This window comes from Microtus pennsylvanicus, chromosome 14 (genome assembly GCF_037038515.1).
Source record: "Microtus pennsylvanicus isolate mMicPen1 chromosome 14, mMicPen1.hap1, whole genome shotgun sequence".
Lineage (NCBI taxonomy): Eukaryota > Metazoa > Chordata > Mammalia > Rodentia > Cricetidae > Microtus > Microtus pennsylvanicus.
Window position 1 is genome coordinate 32,214,723 of NC_134592.1, and position 26,795 is coordinate 32,241,517.

Genomic DNA, 26,795 nt, shown 5'->3' on the forward strand with positions numbered 1-26,795 from the left:
TGACGTCTTTGTGGCTTGTCTTCTGGAGTGTGGCTGGGCTGGTGACGTGCTCCTCTTGTTGGCACTTTCCACCCGTGAAGTACTCTGATTTTCAAATGGGAATAGTGGGGGTCATTGAAAATTGTTAATTCATTTTACAAACTGGGCTTGGAGTAAGGGAGGGAAGTGGGAGAGAGATGTGGGTAAGTTAGAGGTGTTTGCTGAGTTTCTTTCTGAAAGACTGACCTTTAATTGTGTGTGTGTATATGTGTGATATATGTGTGTACGTGTGTAAGGGCATGTGCGTGTGAGTGCAGGTTAGAGGCGGTGGGTTCCTGGAGCTGGGTTACATTCCTGGTGTAGGTGCTGGGGGTCCTCCCGAAGAGTAGTACACACTCTTGCTGCTGAGCTGGCTTTCCAGCTCCTTGTCGGGTTCCTTTCCACTTAGTGAAGTGGTCGCTTTACTAAGAGTTGGATGCAACACCAGTATTAATAATACGCCTTTACGTTAGATTTTTGTTTTGTTTTTTTGAGACTGAGCCTCACCAGGCTTGGCAGCAAGTGCCTTTACCCACTGGGCCATCTTGCCTGACTCCTTGTCTGTCTGTCTGTCTCTTTTTCTTAGACATGGTCTCACTGTGTATCACTGGCTGGCCTAGAACTCACAGCAGTGAGTTTGCCTTTGCCATCTGAGTCCTGGGATTCAGACCCGTGCCACTGCACCTTGTTAAACCTTTGGTGAGGGAGAGGAAAGGCGTTATTTGAACTGCAGTGGAAATGTCCCTTCTTAGGTAGAGATGGTTTAGCTCTGGCCATGCTGCTGAGTTAGCGACTTCCTGGGTGACAGGCTGGTGGGTTTTAAGTAATAATGGCTCCTGTTCTCCCTCACTGCTGTGCACTGGGCTGTGCCCTTTGCTATCTTAGGCAGTGCTTTATCTTAGGCGGTGCTCTGTGTCCCCACAGGGTTGGATAGTCTGCTCTTATCTAATGTCCCTGAGGCTTCTCAGTGAAGTAGCTCTTTCAAGGCCCTGCATTGGCTAAGCCTAGGGTAGAATCTGGGAGCAGCTGACTTGCTTGAGGTCTCGGAGTCCAGGCTCTGGTAAGGGATGGGGGAGGAGCAAAGGTGATAGACTGGGGAGCTGGAGAGGAAGGCTTTGCTGCTGCTCGGGCTTTTGCTGTTGTGGCAGGGCCAAGGGCTATTTCAGACCGTCGGAATTGGGTGGGGTGGCAAAGTGGAGTGAAAATGGGGTAGATGAGTGTGAACAGACAGAAATAGAGGAACAGGAAAATAGGAATATTGTTCCTTCCGGATCCTTCCTTCTGTTATCAAAGGGAACCCCTCCTCCCCGTTTTTTTGAGCTGGTCAGGTTGTCCAGGCTGACTAGAACTCCTGCAGACCTGACCCTCTAGCCACAGCCTCCTGCACACCTGACCTCTTATCTTCCTTGACCTTTGCTTTCCCAGTTTGAAAACCGGTCTTGCCACAAACCAGATGGTGGTAAGCCTTTAATCCCAGCATCTAGAAGGCAGATCTCTGTGAGTTCGAGGACAGCCTGGTCCAAGCAGCAAGTACCAGGACAGGCTCCAAAGCTACACAGAGAAAACTGTGTCCTGAAAAATAACAAAACAAAAGAGAGCGAGAGGGGAAGAGGGGAAGAGAGAGGGAAGAAAAAAAAAAACAGGTCTTGCTGTTACTTAAGTGAAGGCAGCTGAGTCTTTTCTGGCTCAGGGAAAGATGTCCATAGGTGGGGATGTGTTTAAAAGTGTTAGCAGGGGCAGAAGGGTGGGGCCTACTCTCAGGTCTGCCAAGAATCATTTAGTTAAGCCACCGTACTTTCCAGTTGGAGCTCACAATGGTTATGTCCTCACTCTGCCGCTGGTGTGTGCTGATTGTCCATAGACCACTGGACAACAAACCTGTCAAAGACTGTGAGTTCTTTCTCTGAGTCTGCTCACTGGTTCAAGAAGCCATACCCAACAAAAGAACATGACATGTTTTTAATACATCTCAGGATATTAAATAAATACCAGATAATATATTCCAGATGTTAGTTTCAGCATATACACATATATACAAACACACCGAGACAAGTGTATGTATTAATTTTGCTTTTTTGTTTTGAGTTGGGTCTTATTCTATAGCTTGTGCTTGAACTAAAGAGCCTCCTGTCTTTGCCTCCTGATTGTTGAGATTCCAGGAGCCCAACAGCACTTCTGGCTTATTCATATATTACATACATAATTCGACAGCACTTGCTATTAATCTGGAAACTCTCAATTCTGTACCTAAAGGCTTCTGTATAACTGTTCTTAACCATATTCTGGGTACCAATTGCTGTTTCTGCACTGACAGTTTTATCACATGGTAGATTTTGAGTGGAGAAAACCAGAAAGCCTGGTCTTTTCTGCCTCAGGAGTGTTTGAGAAAGTGATGGTTCTTCCAGCTGGCTCCCCTGACCTTAGCTGACATCTCACCAGTAGAAGTTTATGGAGCTTTTGTTTGTGTCTTAAGAGCTGGCCACCTTAGCAACTTGGAACCAGACAGGCTGAGGGACACAGGTCCAAAATGGACTGTTCTGTGTTACTTAAAATTTTTTGTTGGTTTCTTTTTTGAGACAGGGTCTCACTGTATTATATCTCTGGATGTCCTGGAACTTTCTCTGTAGTTCAGTCTGGCCTCAAACTCACAGAGATTCTCCTGCCACTGCCTCCAGAGTGCTGGAATTAAAGGCATGTGCTACCACACCTGGCAACTTAATTTTTTTGTTTTTTCTTTTCTTTTTTTTAAAGATTTATTTATTTACTATATATACAGTGTTCTGACTGCATGCCAATGTGCCTGCATGCATGCTAGAAGGGGGCACCAGATCTCATTGTAGGTGGTTGTGAGTCATCATGTGGTTGCTGGGAATTGAACTCATGGCCTCTGACAGACTAGCTAGTGTTCTTAATCTCTGGGCCATCTCTCCAGCCCCCTTCTTTTTTTTTTTTTTTTTTTTTTGTTTTGTTTTTCGAGCACAGGGTTTCTCTGTCTTTTTTGTTTTTTAAGACAGGGTTTCTCTGTGTAGTTTTGGAGCCTGTCCTGGAATTGGAATTCACTCTGAGGACCTGGCTGGCCTCGAACTCACATAGATCCCTCTGCCTCTGTCTGCTGAGTGCTGAGATTAAAGACTTAAAGGCATGCACCACCACTGCTCAGCTCACTTAAAAAAAAAAATGTTTTTAAATACCTGGAGGGACAGCCGTGGGTTCTGGGAACCGAACTCTTACATTTTTTTGTTGTGAGCCTAGCCTTTAATGGTCCCTCCAGGCCCACTTAAAACTTTTTAACTTAGCATTTTGAGGTAGAGTCTTACTGTGTAGCCCAAGTTAGTCTTGAACTTGTGGTTCTTCTCCTTCCATCTCCTTAGTGCTGGTATTACAGATCTGAACTCCTGTGGCAGTTTCTGGATCTCTCATTTCTCTGGGCTGTCAGCTAGCTCGGTAGCCTGTCTCCAAGCTTATCAAATGCTGCAGTATTCAGCTCTGTGGAAGGGATGGGGCAGGTGAGGGGAATGATTAAAGTTTCCAGCAAGGTGTCGATCTGGAGTAGCAGGCAGACTGATTCCTAAGTGCCATGCATGCAGAGATAAGGCAGGACACAGCCCTGTGCTCTCTGCAGTGTGAGCCCTGTCACTGCAGGATAGTTAGTGAATTATTGGTATTGTCATCAGCATTAACGGAACGCACTTAATAATCTTAACAATGGTCACATCATTAATAATGAGTGCTTCACCTTGATGAGATTAAAGGAGATAATGTTTCATCTTTACACCCAGTGGTCTGTCTGCATTTCCATTCTCTTTGTCAAGCTGCAGACACTTGAACCAGACTTGTGGTTTTTTTTCTCTGATGGCTGAAAGAAGTTGGTTATAAAGGCTTGTCACTCCTGCTAGACGGTGGTTGCATATACCTTTAATCCCAGCACTTGGGAGACTGAGGCAGAATCTCTTGAATTTGAGGTCAGCCTGGTCTCCAGAGTTCTAGGGCAGCCAGGGCTGCATAGAGAAACCCTACCCTAAAAAAACAAAAGGCTTGTTACTCCTGTGGCTAGAGGAGACCTGTCTGATGGAGGTATTGATGTGGGGTTCTGGAGTCTGAGTAGGGGTCCTGAGGGGGGCTTTCTGAAACTCTATTCTAGATTTTAAAACAACAACAACAGTAATAACAAAAACCCCTGCCATATTGAGAGAGAGAGAGACTGTGTGTATGTATGTACTCTGGCTCTTGAGTGCGTGTGTGGCGGGTGTGAAGAGGTTGGAGGATTCCTGATTACAGGGTGTTAGAAGTGAGCCATCTGCCCCTGCATGTTCTTTAGATTGTCAGGGGGGTTATGAATGTGTGAAGTTGGAACCATAAGCTCCTTAAGAACATCACATACCACAAATCCACCCTTTATTGTATTTCAGAGTTGCCATTTCAGTGTGAGGATCAGATGTGGGGCCTTGTACATGCCCGACTAGTCTTGTTCTACTGCACTTGACCAGTCCAGATTGGTTTTTTGTTTTTGTTTTTGTTTTTCGAGACAGGGTTTCTCTGTAGCTTTGGAGCCTGTCCTGGAACTCCCTTTGTAGACCAGGCTGGCCTCCAACTCACAGAGATCCACCTGCCTCTGCCTCCCGAGTGCTAGGATTAAAGGCGTGTGCCACCACCGCCCGGCGACCAGTCCAGATTGATCTTTAAAGTGTGCAGTTCCCTAGCAGCCCATGCTTGGTCTGATCCCCAGCACTGCAGATGAAATAGTAACCGGTGAACTAGAGCGGTGCAGTTAGTTTTTTCATAAAGCCTGCAACCCAGGACACCGTGTGATTCCAGAACATTTTCGTCACCCCGAGCAGAGACCTTGTCTCCATTAACAGCCTCTCCCTGTGTCCTTCTCCTCCAGCTGCTGGCAGGCACTATCTACTTCCTGCCTTATGAATGGGCTTTTTCTGAACATCTGATATAAATGGGTCACATCATATGTGGTCGTTTCTGTCTGGTTATTTTGATTTAATTTCATTTTCCTATAATCATGTTTAGCATATGTTGGTACTTAGCTTTTTTAGTCTTCCCAGCATATCAAGCAAATATTGATCAAATACTGATGGTTGTTTACTTTTTGTTGTTGTTTTTGAGACAGGATTTCTCTGCATAGTCCTTGCTGTCCTGGAATTCGCTTTGTAGACCAGGCTGGCTTTGAAGTCAACACAGATCTGTTTGCTCTGCCTCCCAAGTGCTGGGATTAAAGATGTGCGCCACCAACACCTGGCAGATAATTGTTTACTTTTATGTACTAATTTTTGACATTTTTTAAAAATATTTATTATGTATACAATATTCTGTCTGTGTGTCTGCCTGCAGGCCAGAAGAAGGCACCAGACCTCATTACAGATGGTTGTGAGCCACCATGTGGTTGCTGGGAATTGAACTCAGGACCTTTGGAAGAGCAGACAATGCTCTTAACCACTGAGCCATCTCTCCAGCCCAATTTTTGACATTTTTGTCTAAATGTTATTTATAACAATGAAATTTTTATTGAAACTTTTCTTATTGTGCACTCACAGTCAATACAAATATCCTGGGAATTTCTTTTTTTTTTCCTTTTTTTTTTAAATTTATTTATTAAAGATTTCTGCCTCCTCCCCACTACCGCCTCCCATTTCCCTCCCCCTCCCTCATCAGCTCGAAGAGCTGACCTGTGGGAAGTCCAAGGACCACCCACCTCCATCCCGGTCTAGTAAGGTGAGCATCCAAACTGCCTAGGCTCCCCCAAAGCCAGTACGTGCAGTAGGATCAAAAACCCATTGCCATTGTTCTTGAGTTCTCAGTAGTCCTCATTGTCCACTATGTTCAGCAAGTCCAGTTTTATCCCATGCTTTTTCAGACCCAGGTCAGCTGGCCTTGGTAGGTTCCCGATAGAACATCCCCATTGTCTCAGTGTGTGGGTGCACCCCTCGCGGTCCTGAGTTCCTTGCTCGTGCTCTCTCTCCTTCTGCTCCTGCTTTGGACCTTGAGATTTCAGTCTGGTGCTCCAATGTGGGTACCCTGGGAATTTCTACAGAACCAGGTAGTAAGGACACATTTAAGCAATGTCTTAAAGGTGAAAATAATAGTTGCAATAATGAATGGAAAAGAGCTCATCCTTTTTTATGGCTAAATAATAGTCATTGTGGGGATGTACCCCATTTTGTTCATGTATTCATCGGTTGATAAGCATCTGGGCTAGATTGACGTTTTTGGTCAGTATGGATAATGCTGCTGTTTATGCTACACAGAGAGGGTTTCTGTGGATATGTGCTTTCATTTCTGTTGTGGCATATACCTTTAATCCCAACACTCTGGGAGTCAGAGGTGGGTGGATCTGGGAGTTAGAGGCAAGACAGGTCTACATAGTAAGTTCCAGACCAACCAGGTCCACATAATCAGACCCTGTCTCAAAAATAAACCTAGAAGTAGAAATTCTGAGCCATGGCAATCTTGCATATACTCTTTTCTTTATTGCATTTTAAAATTGTTGTATGTGTGGTTGTTTTGTCTGAATGTATGTCAGTGCACCTCGTGCATGTTTGGTGCCCATGGATGCTAAAGAGGGCGTTGGAGCCCCTGAAACTAAAGTTAAAGGTTGTTGCTGGCTGCTTTGTGGATGCTGGGAACTGAGCCTGGGTCCTGTAAAAGCAACAAGTGCTCTCTGGCCCCAACTTTCCCCTGCCTCTTACCTCTCCTTCCTCCTTTCCTCCCATTCCTCCTTTCTTCCTTCCTTTTGTACATTCACACACACACACACACCCCACATGTACATACATAATTGGAAAAGAAGCATTTCTGTTATTTTTTGATGTAGCCCAGGCTGGCCTCCAACTTGTGATTTTCCAGTCTCAGCCTCCCTAGGAGGATTACAAACATGTGCTGGCATACCTGCTTTTTAAAATCACTATTTCTGAAGTGACCATGCCATTCTGTGTTCCTGCAAGGCTGCAGTTTCTGTTGTTGCCGACACTTGTTAATGCCTTTTTGAGCATAGCCATTCTGTTAGGTGGAAAAAGTGCTGGCGTGGTTTTGATTTGTGTTTCTCCACTGGTGAATGGTATGCAGATTTCTCGTATGTATGGCCTTTTCCAGATCTTTGGAGAAATATCTGTTCCAATTCTTGGCTTTTTTTTAAAAAAAAAAAACCAATGCACTAATTTATATTTATTTTGTATGTATGACTGTTTGACCTGCATATATATATATATATATATATATATATATATATATATATATATATATTTACACCACATGCATACCTGTTGCCTCTGGAGACTAGAAGAGGGTATTGGACCCCCTGAGGCTGGAGTTACAGATGATTGTGAGCCAAGATAAGGGTTCTGGGACATGGAGCCCAGTCTTCTGGAAGAGCAGCCATCTCTCCAGCTCATCTTTTCACTGTCTTGGTGGCTTTACAGCACATAGTCTGAATTTAAACTATTTGTCTGTCTTTTAGAAACTGCTGCATAATTCAACGATTAACATGTTTTCTTTTAAGAACTTTATGGTTTTAGCCCTTTATTAAGTTTTTTCAGTTATGCAGGTGAATGCAGGTCCCATGGAAGCCAGAAGCAGGCATTTGATCCCCTGGAGCTAGAGTTAGAGTTATGAGCATCTCAGTGTGGGTTCTGGGAACCAAATTTGGGTCCTCTGCAAGAGCAGCAAATACTTTTAACCACCAAGCCATCTCATCAGCCCCTGGTGTTAGCTCTTCCATGACTACCAAGTTCCTCCACTGACTGAAGCTTCAGAGGGTCCCATGAGCCATTTGCTAAGGGTAGAGCTGGGACTTCCTTTTCCTTCCACTTCAACAGGTCAGAAAGGGCCTCTGCCCTGGGAAGCATTTCTGTTTTTTATAGCAGTTAGTTTTTCAGTTTCCATATTTTATTGTCTTTTCCTTTTTTGTTGTTTTTTTGTTTTTTGAAGGTAACAAATGAAGAGGACTTTATTAGGAAATTGGACTGTAAGCCCGATCAGCATCTCAAGGTGGTTTCCATTTTTGGAAATACTGGTGATGGAAAGTCTCATACCCTCAACCACACTTTCTTCTATGGCCGAGAAGTCTTCAAAACCTCCCCTGCTCAGGAGTCCTGCACGGTGGGAGTATGGGCAGCCTATGACCCAGTCAATAAAGTAGCAGTAATAGACACAGAAGGGCTCTTGGGGGCCACTGTGAACCTAAGCCAGAGAACACGGCTGCTGCTGAAGGTCCTGGCCATTTCCGACCTGGTCATCTATCGAACTCACGCAGACCGGCTGCACAATGATCTCTTCAAATTCCTCGGGGATGCCTCGGAAGCTTACCTGAAGCACTTTACCAAGGAACTCAAGGCTACCACTGCACGCTGTGGCCTGGATGTCCCCTTATCCACCCTGGGCCCTGCAGTTATTATTTTCCATGAGACTGTGCACACACAGCTCCTGGGTTCTGGTGAGTAGACAGTGCTGTCTCAGAATGACCTTTTTGGGAACAAGGAGGTGGCCTCTGGGATGCAATATGGCGATGGTGGGATGCTCAGGAAAACTTGTGCCCAGGCAAGACTGAGAAAATGTTCCAGGAGTAATCAACTATGGCAAGGATTAGGACATGCTAGTGGACTAAAGACCTGGGCTATTGGGGTCAGATGTGTTTCCTTGCAATATTGGTAGCGAAAGCTCGGTCAGAATAGCATCAAGAGAAACTAGAAGAGCGAGGGGGAGTGATGCATGCCTAAAATTCCAATATTTGGGAACCTGGGGCAGGAGGATTATGAATTTTAGGCCAACCTGGGTTACACAGAGAGATCTTGTCATACTCAAAACACAAGGAAGGCAGGTGTGGTGGGGTGTGCCTATAGGCCCAGCCAAGGCCAGAATGGAACTCCGTCTCAGATAAACCAGAAAGGAAGAGATGCCCAAAGGCACTGTCACTGTCACTATTAAGGTCGTGAGGATGCTAAAGGAATTCTTTCCAAGAGTTTCCTAGTGGGAAGCAGGAGGGAGTGCAGAGTGGTAGCTAGTGGCTCACAGGGAATTTCTGCGAATTTCCCTTCATAAATATTTAAGATATTGGTGTGCTGACGAGATGATTCAGTAGAGAGGGGATAAATACAAGAAAGAGACCAGATACCTCCATGCTGGAGGCTCTGGTTGAACCCTGAGCACCGAAAAGAAAAGTGAGAAGTGTGATGGTCCATGTCGCAAGCCACCTGCTTGGGGTGACTTCTGCCAGGCCCCTAGCCGAGGTGGATTCCAGTGTTCCAGGGTAGGAACGTGAGAATTAGAATTTTTAGACAAAAAGAACATAGATATAGGAGAAAAGAGACAAAAGCATAGGATAGTGTCAGGAGTCCAGTGAATACTGAAATTGCCCGCGTTTAATTTCCATTTCAGCCTGGCAGTGGTGGCGCACGCCTTTAATCCCAGCACTTGGGAGGCAGAGGCAGGCGGATCTCTGTGAGTTCGAGACCAGCCTGGTCTACAAGAGCTAGTTCCAGGACAGGCTCCCAAACCACAGAGAAACCCTGTCTCGAAAAACCAAAAAAAAAAAAAAAAATTTCCATTTCATTAAGTGCCTTATCCCGAAAGGTAGGAGTAAGATTAAAAAAGAAAAAACCTGCATTGACATGATACAAAGAATGAACAGGTCAGTTGAAAGATTATGGGCTACATTTTTAATTAAACATTTTGTCTCCAGAACAAGACACCCTAGACCAAAACATTCTATAGGCAAACTACTCCCTGGTTGGAATCTATCTTCCTAAGGGAGTAGAAACTTAGTTGGACCTTTGAGGTAGAAATAGATCTACTTTACCTGAAGTAACCAGGTCTGGATATTAGCCACACCTGCCCTTTAGTCAAGATGGAATGGACCTATACCTCTGGGCCCTGTCAGGTACACACCTGTGATCCCAGCACTTGGGAGGCAGCAAAATTACTGCAAGTTTGAGGCCATTCTGGTCTACACAGTGAGACCCCATCTCAGAATAAAAATGAAAAGAGCAGAAGCAGCTGGAATGACTCTCAGGTGGGGGAGTTGGCCTAGAACATGACACTCCACCGGTGTCACGGGAGAAAGGATGGAATGTATGCAGACGTATGTGGTATATATGTTACCTTAGTCTTTGTTTTCTTTGAGAAATACGCAACAATCTTCAGGGGCAACAATAGTTACTAGATGTGGTAGGGATCGTAGTCTGGCCTCTAAAACAATTATACTGCTCACATCTGTTTATTCAGGCATGAAAGTACCCATATCGTGTTCTAGACAGTGAGGTGTAGAGCTAAAAGCACCTACCCCCAGTCTGCTTGGAGAGATTGTGTGGGTCTTGGTTTTGTGTCACATGTAGGCGTCGGGGCCGTGGGAGTAGAGAGGAGGGACCGCACATCTTAGTGGGGTCTTCAAAAGAGGAAGTAGGGCCTGCAAGTTGAGTCTCGAATAGACAGAAGAGGGGGAGAACATGTTCCAAGAGGGGCAAATCCCTGGGAACCTTAGAGCAGCTGTATGCGGGGAACCGCATCTGGGTCTGCAGTCGATTCCTAAACCCCAGCATCAGCCCTTCCATGCCCTCGCTGTCTGCTTCCCAGAGGGCTCTCCTGAAAGAAAAGCTTCATTTATAATTTAGATATCCAGGCTTATGATATTCCTGCTTGCTTTCTATTACATCAAAATGTAAACCAAGCCAAGAAAAAAAAGTAATCCAATAGCTGGATATGGGCGTCTATACCTGTAATCCCGGCCCTTAGGAATCTGAGGCAGGAGGAGCTCAGGCCAGCCTGAGACAGTGAGACCCTGTTCCAGAAACCAAAATAAAAACAAATGTAATCTAAACTCCTAAATGTGGTGTTCTGTCTAATCCCTGTCAGTGTGTCTGGTCACTAGTTGTCTCCCCTTGGCCCACTCCTCACTCTGTGTGTTTGCCCATGTGCACATGCACATATTTATGTATGTGAATACACACACACACACACACACTCTTCCCACTAGCTGGAACACCTTTTCTGTGTCCTCACCTTGACAAACACCTTCTGTCCGTCTGGACCATTTGCCCCAGCTAGCTCTCATCTGGGCCAAGCCTTTCCTGACTCTTCCTATGATGTGGTCGTTCCCACACCCTAGTGTCCCATCTGTCCTCTCACCCGCTCGCCTCTCATCTGGAGTCATCCCGTGTGTGCTTGTTTGTTTTTGGCGTTTTCTCCATGAGAACAGAAACAACATGAAGGCAGAAACATTGCCTACCTTCTTTACTGCTGTATGTGTGTTAGAGAGCCCAGATGAATGTTTGGTGCACAGATGTGTGTGTTGAATGATACATGAAGAGTTGTGCCCATCTGAAGCGTAGTTGTTTGTGTTAGAGGGGGCTGGAAATACTTGAGGATCAGACCATGGGAGGTCTTGGATGGTTCTCTGTAGGATCTTGGGCAGAGCCCTCAATAATGTCAGATTTGTATTTCAGAGCACCACTCCCTGCCCCCAGCAACAAGTAAAGGAGCATGTCTTGTGTTGGGGAGTCTCTATGGTAGTCAGGGAGGAAGATACAGGGGCTGAGCCATGACTGTGGTGGTAAAAGGGCAGACTGGACCAGAAGAGAGGTTGTTTCGATAGGCCTGGGACCACTTGTTTGTGGTGGTTCCAGTGAGTCACGACCTTCCACAGTGAAGGAAGAGACAAAACAAGAAATGACCCTGAGATTGGTAAGGAAGCAGGAAGTGCTGTCTCTGGATCACCCCTGTGATCAGCCTTCTAAGTCATTCTGGGTCTTTAAGGGCAAGGTGTGTCTGCTCAGGCTCTTGTAATAGCCAGCCCACAGAGCTGTCTTTGTTGCCTTGTGCTATGCACCCTGCTGTGTGTAGCAGCCCCAGATGATAGCACAGAGAACTGCTCGCAGTCTGTAACCAAGGCAGAACCAAGTAACCAAGTCTTTGAATTCTAAAGTCCAGAACCTTTTCTGGAGTAAGAAGGCTTCTTGAAGCCTTAGGACAGAGCAAGAAGAGCAGGGTAGGAGGCGGGTCAAAAAGTGGGCCAATTGATCGTTGCAGTTTTCTTGTTTCAGAGCTGTTTAGTTTCAGGTTTCTCTTCCATCTTGCTGCTTTTCTGGATAGAGGAGTGCTAGGTAGGAGTTGAATAGGAAAAATAAATGGCAGGTTGAATATTCCTTATGCAGAATGCTTGGGACCAAGTAAGATTGCGGGTTTTGGATTTTGGGATGTTTGCAAAGCCTTGTGAAAGGAACATGCTGAATCTGAAGTGTTCTCCTGATTAGTTTCAGAAGTCAGCTCGGCAGAGCCCAGGGTTGTCTGAGGGAGTTGGGGAACAGGCTTGTTCAGATTTGTCTATGGGCACTTTTCTGAGATTTTTTTTAAGGGTATGATGCTTTGCCTGTGTGTATCTTGCCCCATGCATGCAGTGTCTATGAGGGCCAGAAGAGGGCCTAATATCCTCTTGGAACTGGAGTTAGAGGGTTGTTACTAACCATGTGAGTGCTGGGATTTTGGACCTGGTCCTCTGAAGGGCAGTCAGTGTTGCTTTTACCGAGCCATCTCTCCAGACCATATTTTCTTAAGAGAAAAAAAAAATATGTGTGGGTGTTTGGTCTACATGTATGCCTGTCTACCACATGCATGTCTTGATTCCTGAGGAGGCCAGACTCCCTAAGACTCCAGTTACAAATCACTGTGAGCTGCCACGTGGGTGCTGGGAATTGAACCTATGTCCTCTGAATAAGCAGCCAGTGACCGTAACCACTGGTCCATCTCCAGCCCCAACCCCTGTTTTTTGATTGCTAATTAGTACTGTGGGCAGTGCCATCCCTCTGCAGGCAGGCCTAGGTTGTGCAGGAAAGTAAAACCTTTTTTCCCCAAGTTGCTTTTGGTCAGCCACGGGAATCAAGCTCCAGGACAGCGCTGAGATCGTTTCTGAGTTAGGATATTCATTTTAGGAATGCACTGCCTGGGTGTAGCTGTACAGGGGAGCAGATGGATTCATTTGGGAGCAGTGATTGTGTGTTCAGGGAAAAGCGTGAGGAGATGCTGGCATGAAGGGAAGCCGCTAGGTCAGGTTCCTGGGCTGATCTGGACGAAGGCGGGGACTAACACCCCCACCACTTCTTGTAGATCTCAGCTGAGCTGGGTGTAGGGAGTAGGTCCAGAATTCTGATGGCTGCTAGTTAATGCCTGCCCCTTTCAGTTTGAACTAGTGTCTCCAATGTCTGCGTGATTTTATTACAGTGTTGGAGGAAGGTAAGCCAAAGCATCTGTCTAAACACATCCTTACCTCTGAAAGGTACACTGCCTCTGCCTAGCTGCTGGACAGGTGCTGAGCCTGTGCACGAGCCACTTCCCCTGCGCTGCTAGCTTGCCACAGCTTTGCAGCTTCATCGTGCAAGACCAGAGTTCTCGAAGTATAAAATTGTGAGTGCTCGCTAGTAGACAACTGGCTAAGTATATCCACAGGCTAGAAAACGGTGTAGCTCCTAAAGAGAACAAGGCTCTTCTTCAGTGTATAGTGTAACAGGCGAGAACGAAGCAGGCTGAGTATGGACGATAAGTGGCAGAAAGGGTGAGCGTGTGGGAGGAGGAAGACACAGACAATACTTGTCTTTCCTTTTATGCTGACATGTCTACATTTTTCTTCCAGTGAATCCTTTTCAAGATTCTTCTCTGTAGACATACAGACAAGTGTACATTATACCACAGTGTGTAAGGCGGTGCATCACACACCCGTCAACGGCAGCTTGTGAGATGCCCATGTTCTCTCCTTGCTCCTTACCTGTAATTCTTTTTTTTGGGTGGGTGGGGTGGGGTTGAGACAGGGTTTCTTACAAAGAAACAGCCCTAGTTGTCCTGAAACTTACTATGTTGACCAGGCTGGCCTTGAACTCACAGAAATCTGCCTGCCTCTGCCTCCCATGTGCTAGGATTAAAGGTGTTTGCAACCATTGCCCGACGAAATGCTATAATTCTAAACATGTGCTTTATGTACGCAGAGTAAAATTTATTTTATGTTTACAATGAAACAAAGGTGGCTTGTTTTCAAGAAAGGAACTCTTCGCCCACATGCCTGTTTCTGTTTGCACAGATCACCCCTCAGAAGCGCCCGAGAAACTCATCCAGGACCGGTTCAGGAAGTTGGGCCGCTTCCCCGAAGCCTTTAGCTCCATTCATTACAAGGGAACGAGGACTTATAATCCCCCTACAGACTTCTCCGGGCTTCGGCGCGCTTTGGAGCAGCTGCTAGAGAACAATACCACCAGGTCTCCCCGGCACCCGGGGGTCATCTTCAAAGCCCTGAAGGTCAGTGGGTTCCTGCCCTAGGTACTTCTCATGAGCATGCTAGTGCAGGTGCTGCAAGGCTGGAAAGAGTCCCTTTGGTAAAGAAGAGGAAGTGCGGAAGTGCGAGTGGAGGTTATATGTCTTCAGCTTGCCAGGAGTTCCAGTGGGAAGGAATCTTGACTCCGTCAAACAGTTGATAAAGAGTGTGGAGGTTGTAGCTTAGTTGGTAGACTGCTCGCCTAGCAGGAATTTAGCTCCGTGTTGGCTCCCCTATACCACATACAAAGGGCAGGGTTGTATGTGCTTGTAATCTGGGTATTGGGGAAGTGGAGGCTGGAGCATCAGAGTTCAAGCACATTTTGACTACTAATTATCAAGTTTGGGATTTAGGAGTGGGAAATATTCAGGAGGATCTTTGCATGAGACTTTCTTCAGAGCGGATTCCGAAACTTTATGGGAAAATCGCAAGGGGGGTGACTTCTACTGTGGGATTTGATATCATTCAATGTGTTGCCTGCAGTCATGCCCCAGATCATCTAAAACCCATTAAGTGATAATGGGCTCACAGTTTGGGAAACTCATCTTTAAGAATTATATCATTTTCGCTAGGCATGATGGTACATGCTTTTAATCTCAGCATTATGGAGGCAGATCTGTGAGGCTAGCTTGGTCTACATAGAGAGTTCCAGGCTTTTCAGAGCTACATAAGATATCTATCTGTCTTAAAGAACAAAACAAAACAAACAAAACTATCATTTTCCTTTAAGCCAGGCGTATTGTGGATCCATTCAGGTGATAGGGTCAATCTGTTGTTTTGCTAGCACAGTGATGTGAAATCCTGTTGTAAAGTCTGATCATTTGTCACATGTTCTAAGGGGGGGGGGCGCTTTACTGCCTTGGAAGCGTGACACCCCGGCAGGAGAGGCCTGCTCTTCAACCATGGCAGGTGCTGAGTAACCTATTAGGCAGATTCTGGTGCCCTTCATTTTTTTGTTTGTTTGTTTTTGTTTTAATTATTTTCTTTGTGTGTATGGGTGTTTTACCTGCCTGTGTGTTTGTGAATCAACTGTATTCCTGGTGCTGGTGGAGGCCAGAAGAGGAGGTTGGTTCCCTTGAGACTGGTTTTACAGATGGTTGTGAGTTGCTACAACTGGTGAGTGCTGAGAATCAAACTGGGTCCTCTGCAAGAGCAGCAGTGGGTGCTCTAAACCTCTGAGCCTCCCTCACCCCCCTTTTAGAGAAAGGGTCTTACTATGCAGCTCTGACTGTCTTGGAACTCTCAATGTAGACCGGGCTGGCCTCGAACTCAGAGTGCTGGGACTACAGGCCTGTGCCACCACCCAGCAAACTTTATTTTGTAATTATGCATATGCATGTGAATGTGAGCACAGGTGTCCCTGGAAGCCAGAAAGAGTTACAGGCAATTGTGAGCCCCCTGTAGTGGATGCTGGGAAGCACACTTGGGCCCTGTATAAGAACAGTATCTGCTCTTAACCACTGAGCCACAGGTGGCTTTTCTTTGAGATAGGATCTCAAGTAGCTCAGGCTGGTCACAAATTTGCTGTTTGGAAACTGACCTTGAACTCCTGTTTCTCCTGCCTCCTACTCCAAGTGCTTTATAGAGTTTGCCATTAAGCCTGGTTTTGTTGATCCATGTATATGCTTGGTGTGTGCATGTGTGCTTGCGTGTGTGAGTGTGTGCATGTGCTTTGGGCCTTATTTGGGGAGGTCTCTGCATTGTGTATTGTCTCTGTATTCCTGAAGTGTATCTTCAGTACATATACTTTCATTCATCATTCTTTGTACTAAACACATTGGCATTGGCTCATTCTTTTTCTGAGTATATTACTTCAGTTTTTTATTTATTTATTTATTTATTTTTGTTTTTTTGAGACAGTTTTTTTTTTCTGTAGCTTTGGAGCCTTTCCTGGAACTAGCTCTTGTAGACCAGGCTGGCCTCAAACTCACAGAGATCCACCTGCCTCCGCCTCCCGAGTGCTGGGAGTAAAGGCATGCGCCACCGCCTGGCTAGTATTACTACTTCTTTACTGATGTTTGCTTTGTGTACTGTGTTGTATGCTTGCATGCAACATGCAGTGGGTGACAGGAAAGGAGCAGGGTCGTGTGACACAGTGTTAGCATTTGAGCTCTTGGAGAGAAACAAAGGAAACCTTGGCCAAGAGATAGGAGCTAGGTTGAGGATACCCAGTGAGTGACTCAGCGGTTGGACTTGTGGACCTGGGAAGGGTGGGAAGGAAAAGATAGGAGTTGCCATAAAGCTGGGTGGGTCCTGGCTAACATATTCTGGTTTTGCTTAGTGCAGTGGTGCACAGTGTAATAGAATAATTGAATTCATGGTTTTAGAGTTTTTATTTTGAGAGTTTTCTTCTGTAGCCCAGGCTAGCATCCTCCTGGCTTTAGCTTCTTTTTTTTTTTAAAGATTTATTTATTTATTTATTATATATACTGTATTCCACACCAGATCTCATTACAGATGGTTGTGAGCCACCATGTGGTTGCTGGGAATTGAACTCAGGACCTTTGGAAGAACAGGCAGTGCTCCTAACCTCTGAGCCATCTCTCCAGCCCTGCCTTTAGCTTCTTTACCCCAGTGCTGGGATTACAGGTTTATACCACCACACCTGGCTAGTTTGCATAACTTGTGAATTGTATTCCTTAAGCTGTTCTTAAGGCTCTTATGCAAATTCATATGTAGAAATGAAAAGTCAACTGTGGGCCGGCAAGGTGGCTTTAGGGTGCTGTCTGCCAAGCCCGATGACCTAATTTTGATCTCCAGGACTCATGGTAGAGTCTTGCAGACTATCTCCTGACCTCCAGACACATGCTGTGGCAGGTGTATCAGCTCCCCATGAGCACACATCTATAAATAAATATAATTTTAAAACTTCAGTATCTCCATTTTTGTGTGGCCACTGCTCTTCTGCAGGACTGTGACCTGGTGTCTAGTTTCCTTGCTTCTTTGAAAAACATCTTTCTGGGCAGTGGTGGCACACTCCTTTAATCCCAGTACCTGGGAGGTAGAGGCAAGTGGATCTCTGTGTGAGTTAGAGGCCAACCTGGTCTACAGAGTGAGTTCCAGGACAGCCAGGGCTACACAGAGAAACCCTGTCTCAAAACAAACAGAAACAAGAAAAAAAAACCATGTTGGTGTGGAAGTGCCTGCAAGTACTCATTGTACACTGGAGTCAGGCAGAAGGGTCACCACAAATTCAAGGCCAGTTTGGTCTACATAGTGAGAGAGACCCAGTTTCTAAAACCCTTTTTTAAAAAAGTCATACAAATTTCTCTTTGGCTAATTTGCGGAGCACTTGTTACATCTGTGGCTGGAGTGTATTTAGAGTACACTCTGTACTCTGTGTTGGCTACAGTTGTCCAGCTCAACAGGTCCTCATTTTGGCTTAAGGTGGCAGACTAGTCTTAAGCAATGCAGACAGTCCGTGCTATGATGTGCAGAGGTAACTGGTTGCCAGGGGTTGTGCGGTGACTAGGCTGGGGCAGGTTAATAAAGCAGTTTCTAGCCCTTCCCCAAAGGAGCCCAACCTAATTGCTGAGCTCATCCTGGAGACACTGCATGCTGGGATCAGTGGTGAGCGCTCGGGGACTTTCCCCGAGGAGTTCTGGATGTCCTGCCCAAGGTGGATTTGTGAGGTGCCTGTGAAGAAAACATTGCACTGTCTTCCTTTTTAAAATCTGATTACATCATCATCATCATCACTATTATTGAGACAGGGTCTCTTAGGTAGCTTTGGCTGTCCTGGAACTCTCTATGTAGACCAGCCTGGTCTTGAGCCCACAGAGACCCACCTGCTGCTGCCTCCTGAGTGATGGGATTAAAGACATTTGCCACCATGTCTAGCTTGCAGTTGCCTATTTATGACTGTGGATATGCCTGGTCAGCCTTGCTGAAGTGTTTGTGACTGGTTAGAGTGGCCTTGAGCTGATATAATTTGGACCGTGTGAGGCGGCTCAGCAAGGTTTGTGCGGCTTCTTCGTAGTCTCTGTACAGCCTTGCTTTCTCCAGGGGATGGGGGAGATTTCTCTGGCGTGAGGAGGGAAGTATAACTATTATCAGACAGAAGTAGGTCAGAGAATTTCTCTGGTTGATGCTGAGACAGGCAGGTTTGGGGGAGGGTAGGTTAGAGTTTCTTTGAGTTGGAAGAGAAATTCTAGTTTCTATTTCTGTTTTCTGGAGTCTTATGTAACCCAGGTTGGTCATGAGCTTATGACACCCTGCCTCTGTCTCTCCTAGTGCTAGGATTCCTAGCATGTACCTTTATACACAATAAAAGAAATTATGTTTTAGAGTATTTTTCATTATTTGACAATCTCATACAAATATAAATGTATTTTGACTGTATTCACCCCTCATTACTGCCTTGTCTTCCTCTCACCCCTCTTCTCAGTATATTCCCCTGTCTAATTCTCTTCCCCTCTTCCCTCCCCCCTTGCAGCTTCCCCTCCCTATTCAGTTTAATTAGTTATTTGTGAATTTTAAATTTCTATAGATTGCTTTGGGGAGGGAGCTGTAAGCCAGGAACTAAGATACTGTTTATCATAGTATCATGATACTAGTCTGTGTCTGGTTTCCTCCCATTAATTATGCATCTTGGTGACCTTTTTATATTAGTAAATAATATGTAGCTTATCCTGTAACATTAACTAATGTACAGTGAGGTTCATGTCTATAATATCAGCACTTAGCAGACCAGAGTGAGAATGGTGCTGGTGCAAGGCCGATGTGGACTACATAGCAGGACCTGCTATCAAAAACAAAAAACTAGCTCTGTTTTTCTGTGCGGGTCCCCGATGGATTCGAAGGGAGTCCAGCTACTGCCATGCAGCTGTTGTTCTTTTTCATTTCTTTTGTTGTATTTCTTTTCTATTTATTTATTTTTGAGATAGTGTGGTGGTTTGAATAAGAATGGCTCACATAGCTCATCTCTTTGGATGCTTGCCATTAGGGTGTGGTGACAGGGATTAGGAGGTACCGTCTTGTTGGAGGAAGTGTGTCATTGGGGCTGGACTTTGGGGTTTCAAATGCTCAAGCCAAGCCCAGTCTCACTCTCTTCCCGCTGCCTGTGTATATAAATTTAAAACTCTCAGCTGTTCTCCAGCACCATGTTTGTTGTGTCCCACCATGTCAATAGTGGACTAAACCTCTGAACTGTAAGCCAGGCCAAGTAAATGTTTTCCGTTAGGAGAGTTGTCTGGTGTCTCTTCACAGCAATAGAACAGTGACTAAGACAGACAGGGTCTCACCATGTAGCCCTGGCTAGTCGGGGACTTTCTCTGTAGACTAGGCTAGCCTCTAACAACCCAGAGACCCCTCTGCCTCTGCTGGGATTAAAGCATGTGCTACAATGCCTGGCCTTACTACCCTCTTCTTTCTGGTTTTGGAGTTCCTAGGAATTGAAACCAGGGCTTACACAGACCAGGCGAGTGCTGTCACTGTTCATTGCTGAATGGGAAAGATGCTTTGGAAAGAGAAGGTCAGAAGCAGTGAGAGGGACCTTCTCACTGAGTGCTGGCTGAGACCTACACAAGTGTCAGCGATGTCTGCGGCCACTAGTGGCTTGCCCATTTGTGCCTTTCCCTGTCATCTGTACACAAGATGTTCTCCAGGTCCCAGAACCATTCTCTGTTTGTAGTAACTGCCCCTTTATGTGAGGGTCGCAGCAGCACCAGCTTACCCATAAGCATGCCTTCATAGATGCCCAGCAGCACCAGCCTACCCATAAGCATGCCTTCATAGATGCCCAGCAGCACCAGCCTACCCTTAAGCATGCCTTCATAGATGCCCAAGTCCTTATTGAATGAAAGGGAAATTGAAAACTGAATTAATGTGGATGTCTGTACTTACTGTTCTCAATAATTGGGAGATGCACTTTCAGGTTGGAGTTGCGTAGGTGTCCTGTGATACCTTCTTTAGCCTCCGATCCTTAAATGTAGAAACTCTGACTTTCCAGTTCCATCACATTAGCAAGCATCTGTCAAATATTCATGAAGTTATTGCTGGAGGGCGGCAGCTCTGATCGAAGAATGTCCATTTGGAACCAGGCCTTCCACTGCTAGCTCCTGATAACTGGCTAACCTTAAAGGTACAATGGAGAGGGCCCTGTTGTTGCCAAGACAACTTAGGTTCAAGATCATCTGGTCTCCTGGCAACCAGATCTCCAATTTTGCCTCAAATACTTTCACAGGCACTCTCAAGAGAAGCCCTTCCCTGCCTTTCCCTTGTAGTTTGGGACCTGAGAAGGAGCAGAGACCAAGAACTATGGAATGATGTGAGATTTGGAAATTTTTTTTCAGTGCTGGGGAATGGACCTAAGACCTCATGCTTGTACATCCCCAGGCCTGGGTTTGGAAGTTTTGAATGGCTGAGCCTATAGGTCAGGTAGTAGGTTATGTCTATATACTAGAAAAGATTACAATGGAAGGAGGGCAGTTTGTCCTCTGTTCTCATGTCGAAAATATGCTGCCTTTGATTTTTTTTTTAAGTTACTATTCTATTCCCATTCTCTTGTTGTTTCTAAGTCCTCCTCCGGATATATTACTTTCAGTTTGTGACATGGAAAAGAAGTGGCACGCTTGCTCTCTTACCCAGTCTCCGAAGGGATTAGGCTGGTTTGTGTAAGAGTTCTCTCTCTGATGTCATAAGAGGTTACTGTTGCCTTCGACAATGTAAGCCAGCAGTTAATCTGTCTGGGGCAGAGGATGCTGCACTTTTCAGGGCATGAGCACTATAGGGAAAAACCACAGCTTGTCTCATGAAAAGCTCAGAGATACTTTAAAATGATTGTTTTGAAACAGGGTCTCACCGTGTAGCTCTGGCTGGTCTGGAACTCAGGTCCGTTTGCCTCTGCCTCAGGAGTCTGGGATTAAAAGCTTGTGCCACCAGTGGCAAATGCCCTCATGTCGATAAAGAAGTTTCAGAGTAGCTTACTGAGCTACTTGGGAGACTAGAGCGCGTTCTGTCAGTTTTACTGGGTGACCAGTCTCTCCTTTGAATTCAGCCCAGATACTGATGTGTCCTGCCAGCTAGATTTGGTACTGTTTGTCCTCAAGGACAAGTATTGTCAGAGCATGGTGGCACGCTGATGCAGGGACTTAGGAGGTTGAAGTGGGAGGATCAGGAATTCAGGTTAACCTTGGCCACAGAGTGAGTTTGAAGCCAGCCTGGGCTACATGAGACTGTCTCAGAACAAATATAAATCTGTTGCAAAATTTCCAAGGTTAAAATATCACTATATGTCTTCTGTCCCATGTTCCTTCACTTCTTGATACAGGGTTTCTCTGTGTAACAGTCCTAGCTGTCTGGGAACTCTCTCTGTAGAACAAGCTGGCCTCAAACTCACTGAGATCCGCCTGCCTCTGCCCTCCAAGTGCTGGGATTAAAGGCGTGTGCCACTATGATCTGGCCCTTCATTGTCTTTCAATTGTATTTTCTGTGACACTTCATTAGATTATATAAACATTATCTTGCAGGTAAGTGTTCACCTGCAGATGCCAGCAGCCATGAAGACCAGTAAAGAGAGAGGGTATTTTTCCATTGTTTTGTTTGAGACAGGGTCTCATTGCCTAGCTTGGCCTCCAACTCTCAGTGTAGACAAGGATGATCTTGAATTCTTGGTCCTCCACCTGCACTTTTTTTTTTTTAAGATTTACTATGTATAGTGTTTTGCCTGCATGTATGCCTGCACACTAGAAGAGGGCACTGCATCTCATTACATATGGTTGTGAGTCACCATGTGGTTGCTGGAAATTGAATTCAGGACCTGTGGAAGAGTAGCCAGTGCTCTTAACTGCTGAGCCATCTCTCTAGCCCTGTCTGTACCTTTCAAGTGTTGGGATTATAAGCATGTACAGTCTATGAAAAGTGTTTTGGTCCTGTGCATTATCTGGTTTGGGGAGTGAGAATGACTTAGGAATAAAGGAAAACAATCCCACCATCAAAACCAGCAACAAGGATATAACCAGAGGCATTTTGTTCTGCTTGGTTCTTCAGCCACTTTTAAAATAATCACTCAGAAGCTTAATATTAATTACAAACTGTTTGGCCTACTAGCTCAGGCTTATTATTAACTAGCTCTTACAACTTGAATTAACCTATTTCTATTTTTCTATAGTTTACTACGAGGCTCATGCCTTGTTATCTTACATCTTGCTTCTCTGGCATCTCCGACCCCATCTTTTCTCTCCTTGTATTGTTTGGCTTTCCCGCCTAGCTATATTCTGCCCGGCCATAGACCACAGCAGCTTTATTCATCAGCCAATAAAAGCAGCACATGTTTGTGTACAGAAGGGCATCACAAGGATAACAGCAGCAACTAACATGCCACACGTTCCACATGGTTCTTAGTGTTGGTGAGATCTAGTGAGGAAAGTGGTACAGGTGTGACTCTCTCTTAAAAAACAAAGCACACAGTGCAGAGCTGCCAGCCCACACTAACATTACTCTGCAGGCCTTGGGTTTCTATCAGGGTTCTCTAAAGGAACAGAACTGATAGTCACGTGTACAAATATACAAGGATGTATTAGAGTGACTTACGGGCTGTGTTCTAAGCAGTCCAGCAGTGGCTGTCTCCCATGGAAAGGATCTGGTAGTTGTTCAGTCCACAAGACTGGATGTCTCAGCTGTCCCAGTCTGGTGCTGGAGTCCTAGGGAAGGTCTAGAGAGCGGCCATTTCAGTCCACGGTAGAATCCTGAAGAAGTTGGTTCTAACTCCAAGGAAGGAATGGCTCAGGGACAGGATAGATAAACTTGCCAGTGAGAGTGAGGACAAGCAGCCAAAAAGCAAAAGTTCCCTGCTCCACGTCCTTTTATGTGGGCTGCCACCAGGGGGTGTGGCCCAGATTTAGGGTGGGTCTTCTGACCTCAAAAGATTCAGCCTAGAATTCCTCCCAGGTGTGTCCAGCTGCTTGGGTTTAGTTAATTACAGGTGTAGTCAGACGGAGAGCCACAGTGAACCATCACACTTTCACCCTTTCTCTTATAAAAATAACTTCCCAAGGGGTTTGGAGAGATGACCTCAGAGGTTTAGAGCCACCATGTGGTTGCTGGGAATTGAACCCAGACCCTCTGGAAGAGCAGTCAGTGCTTCTTAACCTCTGAGCCATCTCTCCAGCCCCCCCGCCTCAGAGGTTTAGAGCACCTGCTGCTCTTCCAGAGGGTCTGGGTTCAATTCCCAGCATCCACATGATGATTTACATCCATAGCTCTAATCCCAGGGGACTCGACACCCTCTTCTGGTGTCCTCAGACACCAGACCTACAGTGGTACACAGGCATATATGCAGACAGAACACCCATACACATAAAATAAAAAATTAAAAAATATAACTTCCAAAATCCTTTGGTGATTAATAAGATGTTGTTTTTCACTGTTTTTCTATAATTATCCTCATAAATTACTCATACCAACAATGTTATACTATAAATTATTATATAAATATTATGCCAATAATCTTTGAGAAACACAGCCTTAAGAGTTATCAAAAATTTGGCTATTTAAAGAGTTAAAACTTTGAGGACTAGCTGGGCGGTGGTGGTGCACGCCTTTAATCCCAGCACTCGGGAGGCAGAGGCAGGCGGATCTCTGTGAGTTCGAGACCAGCCTGGTCTACAGAGCTAGTTCCAGGACAGGCTCCAAAGCCACAGAGAAACCCTGTCTCGAAAAACCAAAAAAAGAAAAAAAAAAACTTTGAGGACTTATGGGCATGAGATAAAGGCTGGGGAAAGGTCACCACCAGAAGGAAGGGGATAGGAGTTGATTTAGGAGTGGGGGTCGATACTGGTCATCCCACCCCCAGAAGACCTGGTTAGTTGCCTTTGAGGACCAGTGCTAGAATCTGGAGGTGGCTGCAAAGGAAATTTGCAGTGTTTGAGCCCTAACCTGGGAGGAGAACATGTGAAATCCATAGTGTTCACTTCAGCCTGCTTAGTGCCTAGTTCAGGTGTCTGACGCAATTGGTGCTCCCACGAAGGCTGGAGATGTGGTCTTGAGTGTTTGGGAAGGCTACAGTGAAAGAGGAGAGTGAGACCAGCACATTCTGTGCTGAAGAAGTCAGAGCCCACAAGTGGGTCCTTGTGCCCTGGTTATCACTTTATTCTCTTGATTCCACAGACTGTTCTAGCCTTCACTTTCAGGTCTTTGTGCTTTTGCTAAGCCCCCAGTAGGTTAGCACTGATTCTAACTTGTGAAGTCTTTGTTAGCCTGACTCAGGGATGCTGCTTGGTTGCTGTCACTTACAAATGGTGTCTTATGGGCCTCCTGGCTGTCCTTGCAGGATCTGAAAATTTGAGTGCCTTTGACAGCCAGGGCTGCACAGAGAAACCCTGCTGTGTTCTAGCACATACATGAGTCCCTACCGCTGGTCTCACACTGACCTCACTCAGCACTGGCACCACGTGGTTCTGTAGCCCTTGAGCCTGCAGCTCAGGTTAAGACTTGATAGGAAGAAGAAACCTGTTTTAGTGTTTTGCAGTTCTGGGTTAGAAATTATATAGGTCCTAATGCATTCTTAAGCAAGTGCTCACTGCTAACTTACAGCCCAGCTGTGGGAATGATCCTTACGTAAGTTCCCATGAAGTGAGACTCTTTAAAAAGCTTGAAAAGTGGGCATAGTGACACACTCTTTAATCACAGCACTCGGGAGGCGGATGAATCTGTGTGACTCTGGGACCCTCTGGCCTACATAGCTAGTTCCAGACTAGCCAGGACAAGCAAAACAAAAACTAATAAATAACCAGGTGATGGCACATGTCTTTAATCCCAGCACTCGGGAGGCAGAGACAGGGGGATCTCTGAGTTCGAGGCCAGCCTAGTCTACAGAGTGAGTTCCAGGACAACCAGGTCTACATAGAGAAACCCTGTTGTGCTACAACACATCCATGTAACCCCAGCACTGGGAAGGTGAAGGTAGAAATGTCAGGAGTTCAAGGCCAGCCTGGCAGTGTGAGAACCTGTCTCAAAACCACCACTGCAACTCCACCTATGCTGGCCTCCAGTTGCCACCTCAGCACTCCTCATGTTCCTCACTGAAGGAATAACACCAGATGCTTTTGTTTTCAACCCTTCCCCCTTTTCTTCCATCTGTAGTGCCTGGCTGCCTCAGACTTGGGTTGCTGAAGTTAGGAACACCATCAGAAGGCAGAGGGCTTTAAAGCCTGGCGTGCCCTTTATTATTTGTATCATCAGGCTGAAGAATACTTCAGCTACACAGTAATAGAGGAATCGATTTGAAATGGAAGGCACTCACTCTCCGCATGAAATGTTCTCTCTGCCTCTCAAGCACTTGATCTTTCAGTGGTTGGCCATTTGCCAACTTTTGGGTTAATAGAGTTGATAAATGACTGAGAAATAATCCATACCGTCATTCTTACTGTTTTTTTTTCTTTTTTACAGATTCATTTTTTTCTGTGTTGAGATGGTTCTGTGGCCTAGTAGCATGCATGGGGGAGCCAGTTGTTAGAAAGGGGAGGGAATCTAGGACACTTCCAGCTTGCTTCTTGGCTCCCACCCTTGAGTCTGAGTTCTTTCCCACAGGAAGTGAGCATCAGTCAGTATTGGTGATGGTTTTAAATAAAATGCTGCGTGTGTGAGAGGTGCTTGTGACTTCTGAGGCAATTAAGGGATGAGAGTAACCATTTACTTTTGACCTCTTGGGCAATAGACTCCTTTTTCCAAGGTTTGCTGTGGTGAGAGTTGGTGCTCCTTGTGGTCCTTGCAGGAGTCTCTAGGAGTGAGCGGGCCACCCTACAGAGGCAGGTGGGGAAGAGCCAAGCCTAGGCTTCTGCTGAGGGCTTTCACAGATCCCTTTCCCTCTTTGGCAGGCACTGAGCGACCGCTTCAGCGGCGAAATCCCCGATGACCAAATGGCGCACAGTTCATTTTTTCCAGATGAGTACTTCACCTGCTCCTCGCTCTGCCTCAGCTGTGGGTAAGTGAGGGCAGCCGTGCCCATCCTTCAGCTTGGAGGCAGAGGCTGAGAGTGTTGCTCCTGACTTGGGTGTGTGGTCCAGCCACCTGATTGCTAGTTAAATTAAAGACTGGGGGTGGGGGTGGGGGTGGGGGTGGGGCGGTTGGGCGGGCAAGATGGCTCAACAAGTAAAGATTTCTGCTGCCAAACCCGAAGGCCTAAGTTTGATCCCTGGGACTCTTGTGTGGTAGAAAGAGAGAACTGACTCCCACAAGTTGTCCTCTGACCTCTGCTCATGCAGAGAGAGAGAGATTAAAAATTAAGAAAATAGATTCCCAGATACCAGTAAGGCCTCCTGGTGCACTTCTGATAAAGTCCAGGTAATCTTCCTGGTCTGGAGATCACCTTTGGCCCAGTGAGGGCTTCAGGAATATTTGCTAGGAGAAGCTGCCTGAAGCCTGGTGTAGATCTTAGTGCTTGGCTTCTGGTGTAGGCAGGAGACTGGGTTGCCTACTTTTCTCTGGTTCTTCAGCCCCACATTCAGGGGTGGTTGTGTTTTCAGCTGGTGCTCCCTCCCTC

General features: G+C 45.9%; 1 protein-coding gene across 1 annotated transcript in view; it reads left to right on the forward strand.

The window, feature by feature from the left end:
- The window catches only part of Zfyve1 (zinc finger FYVE-type containing 1), a 56,838-nt gene that overhangs the window by 16,592 nt on the left and 13,451 nt on the right, over positions 1 to 26,795 (forward strand). The window contains exons 3-5 of the mRNA XM_075947400.1: positions 7,954 to 8,458; positions 14,084 to 14,298; positions 26,131 to 26,237. Of these exons, the coding sequence (XP_075803515.1) occupies positions 7,954 to 8,458; positions 14,084 to 14,298; positions 26,131 to 26,237 (827 nt within the window). The remainder of the gene's footprint in view (positions 1 to 7,953; positions 8,459 to 14,083; positions 14,299 to 26,130; positions 26,238 to 26,795) is intronic.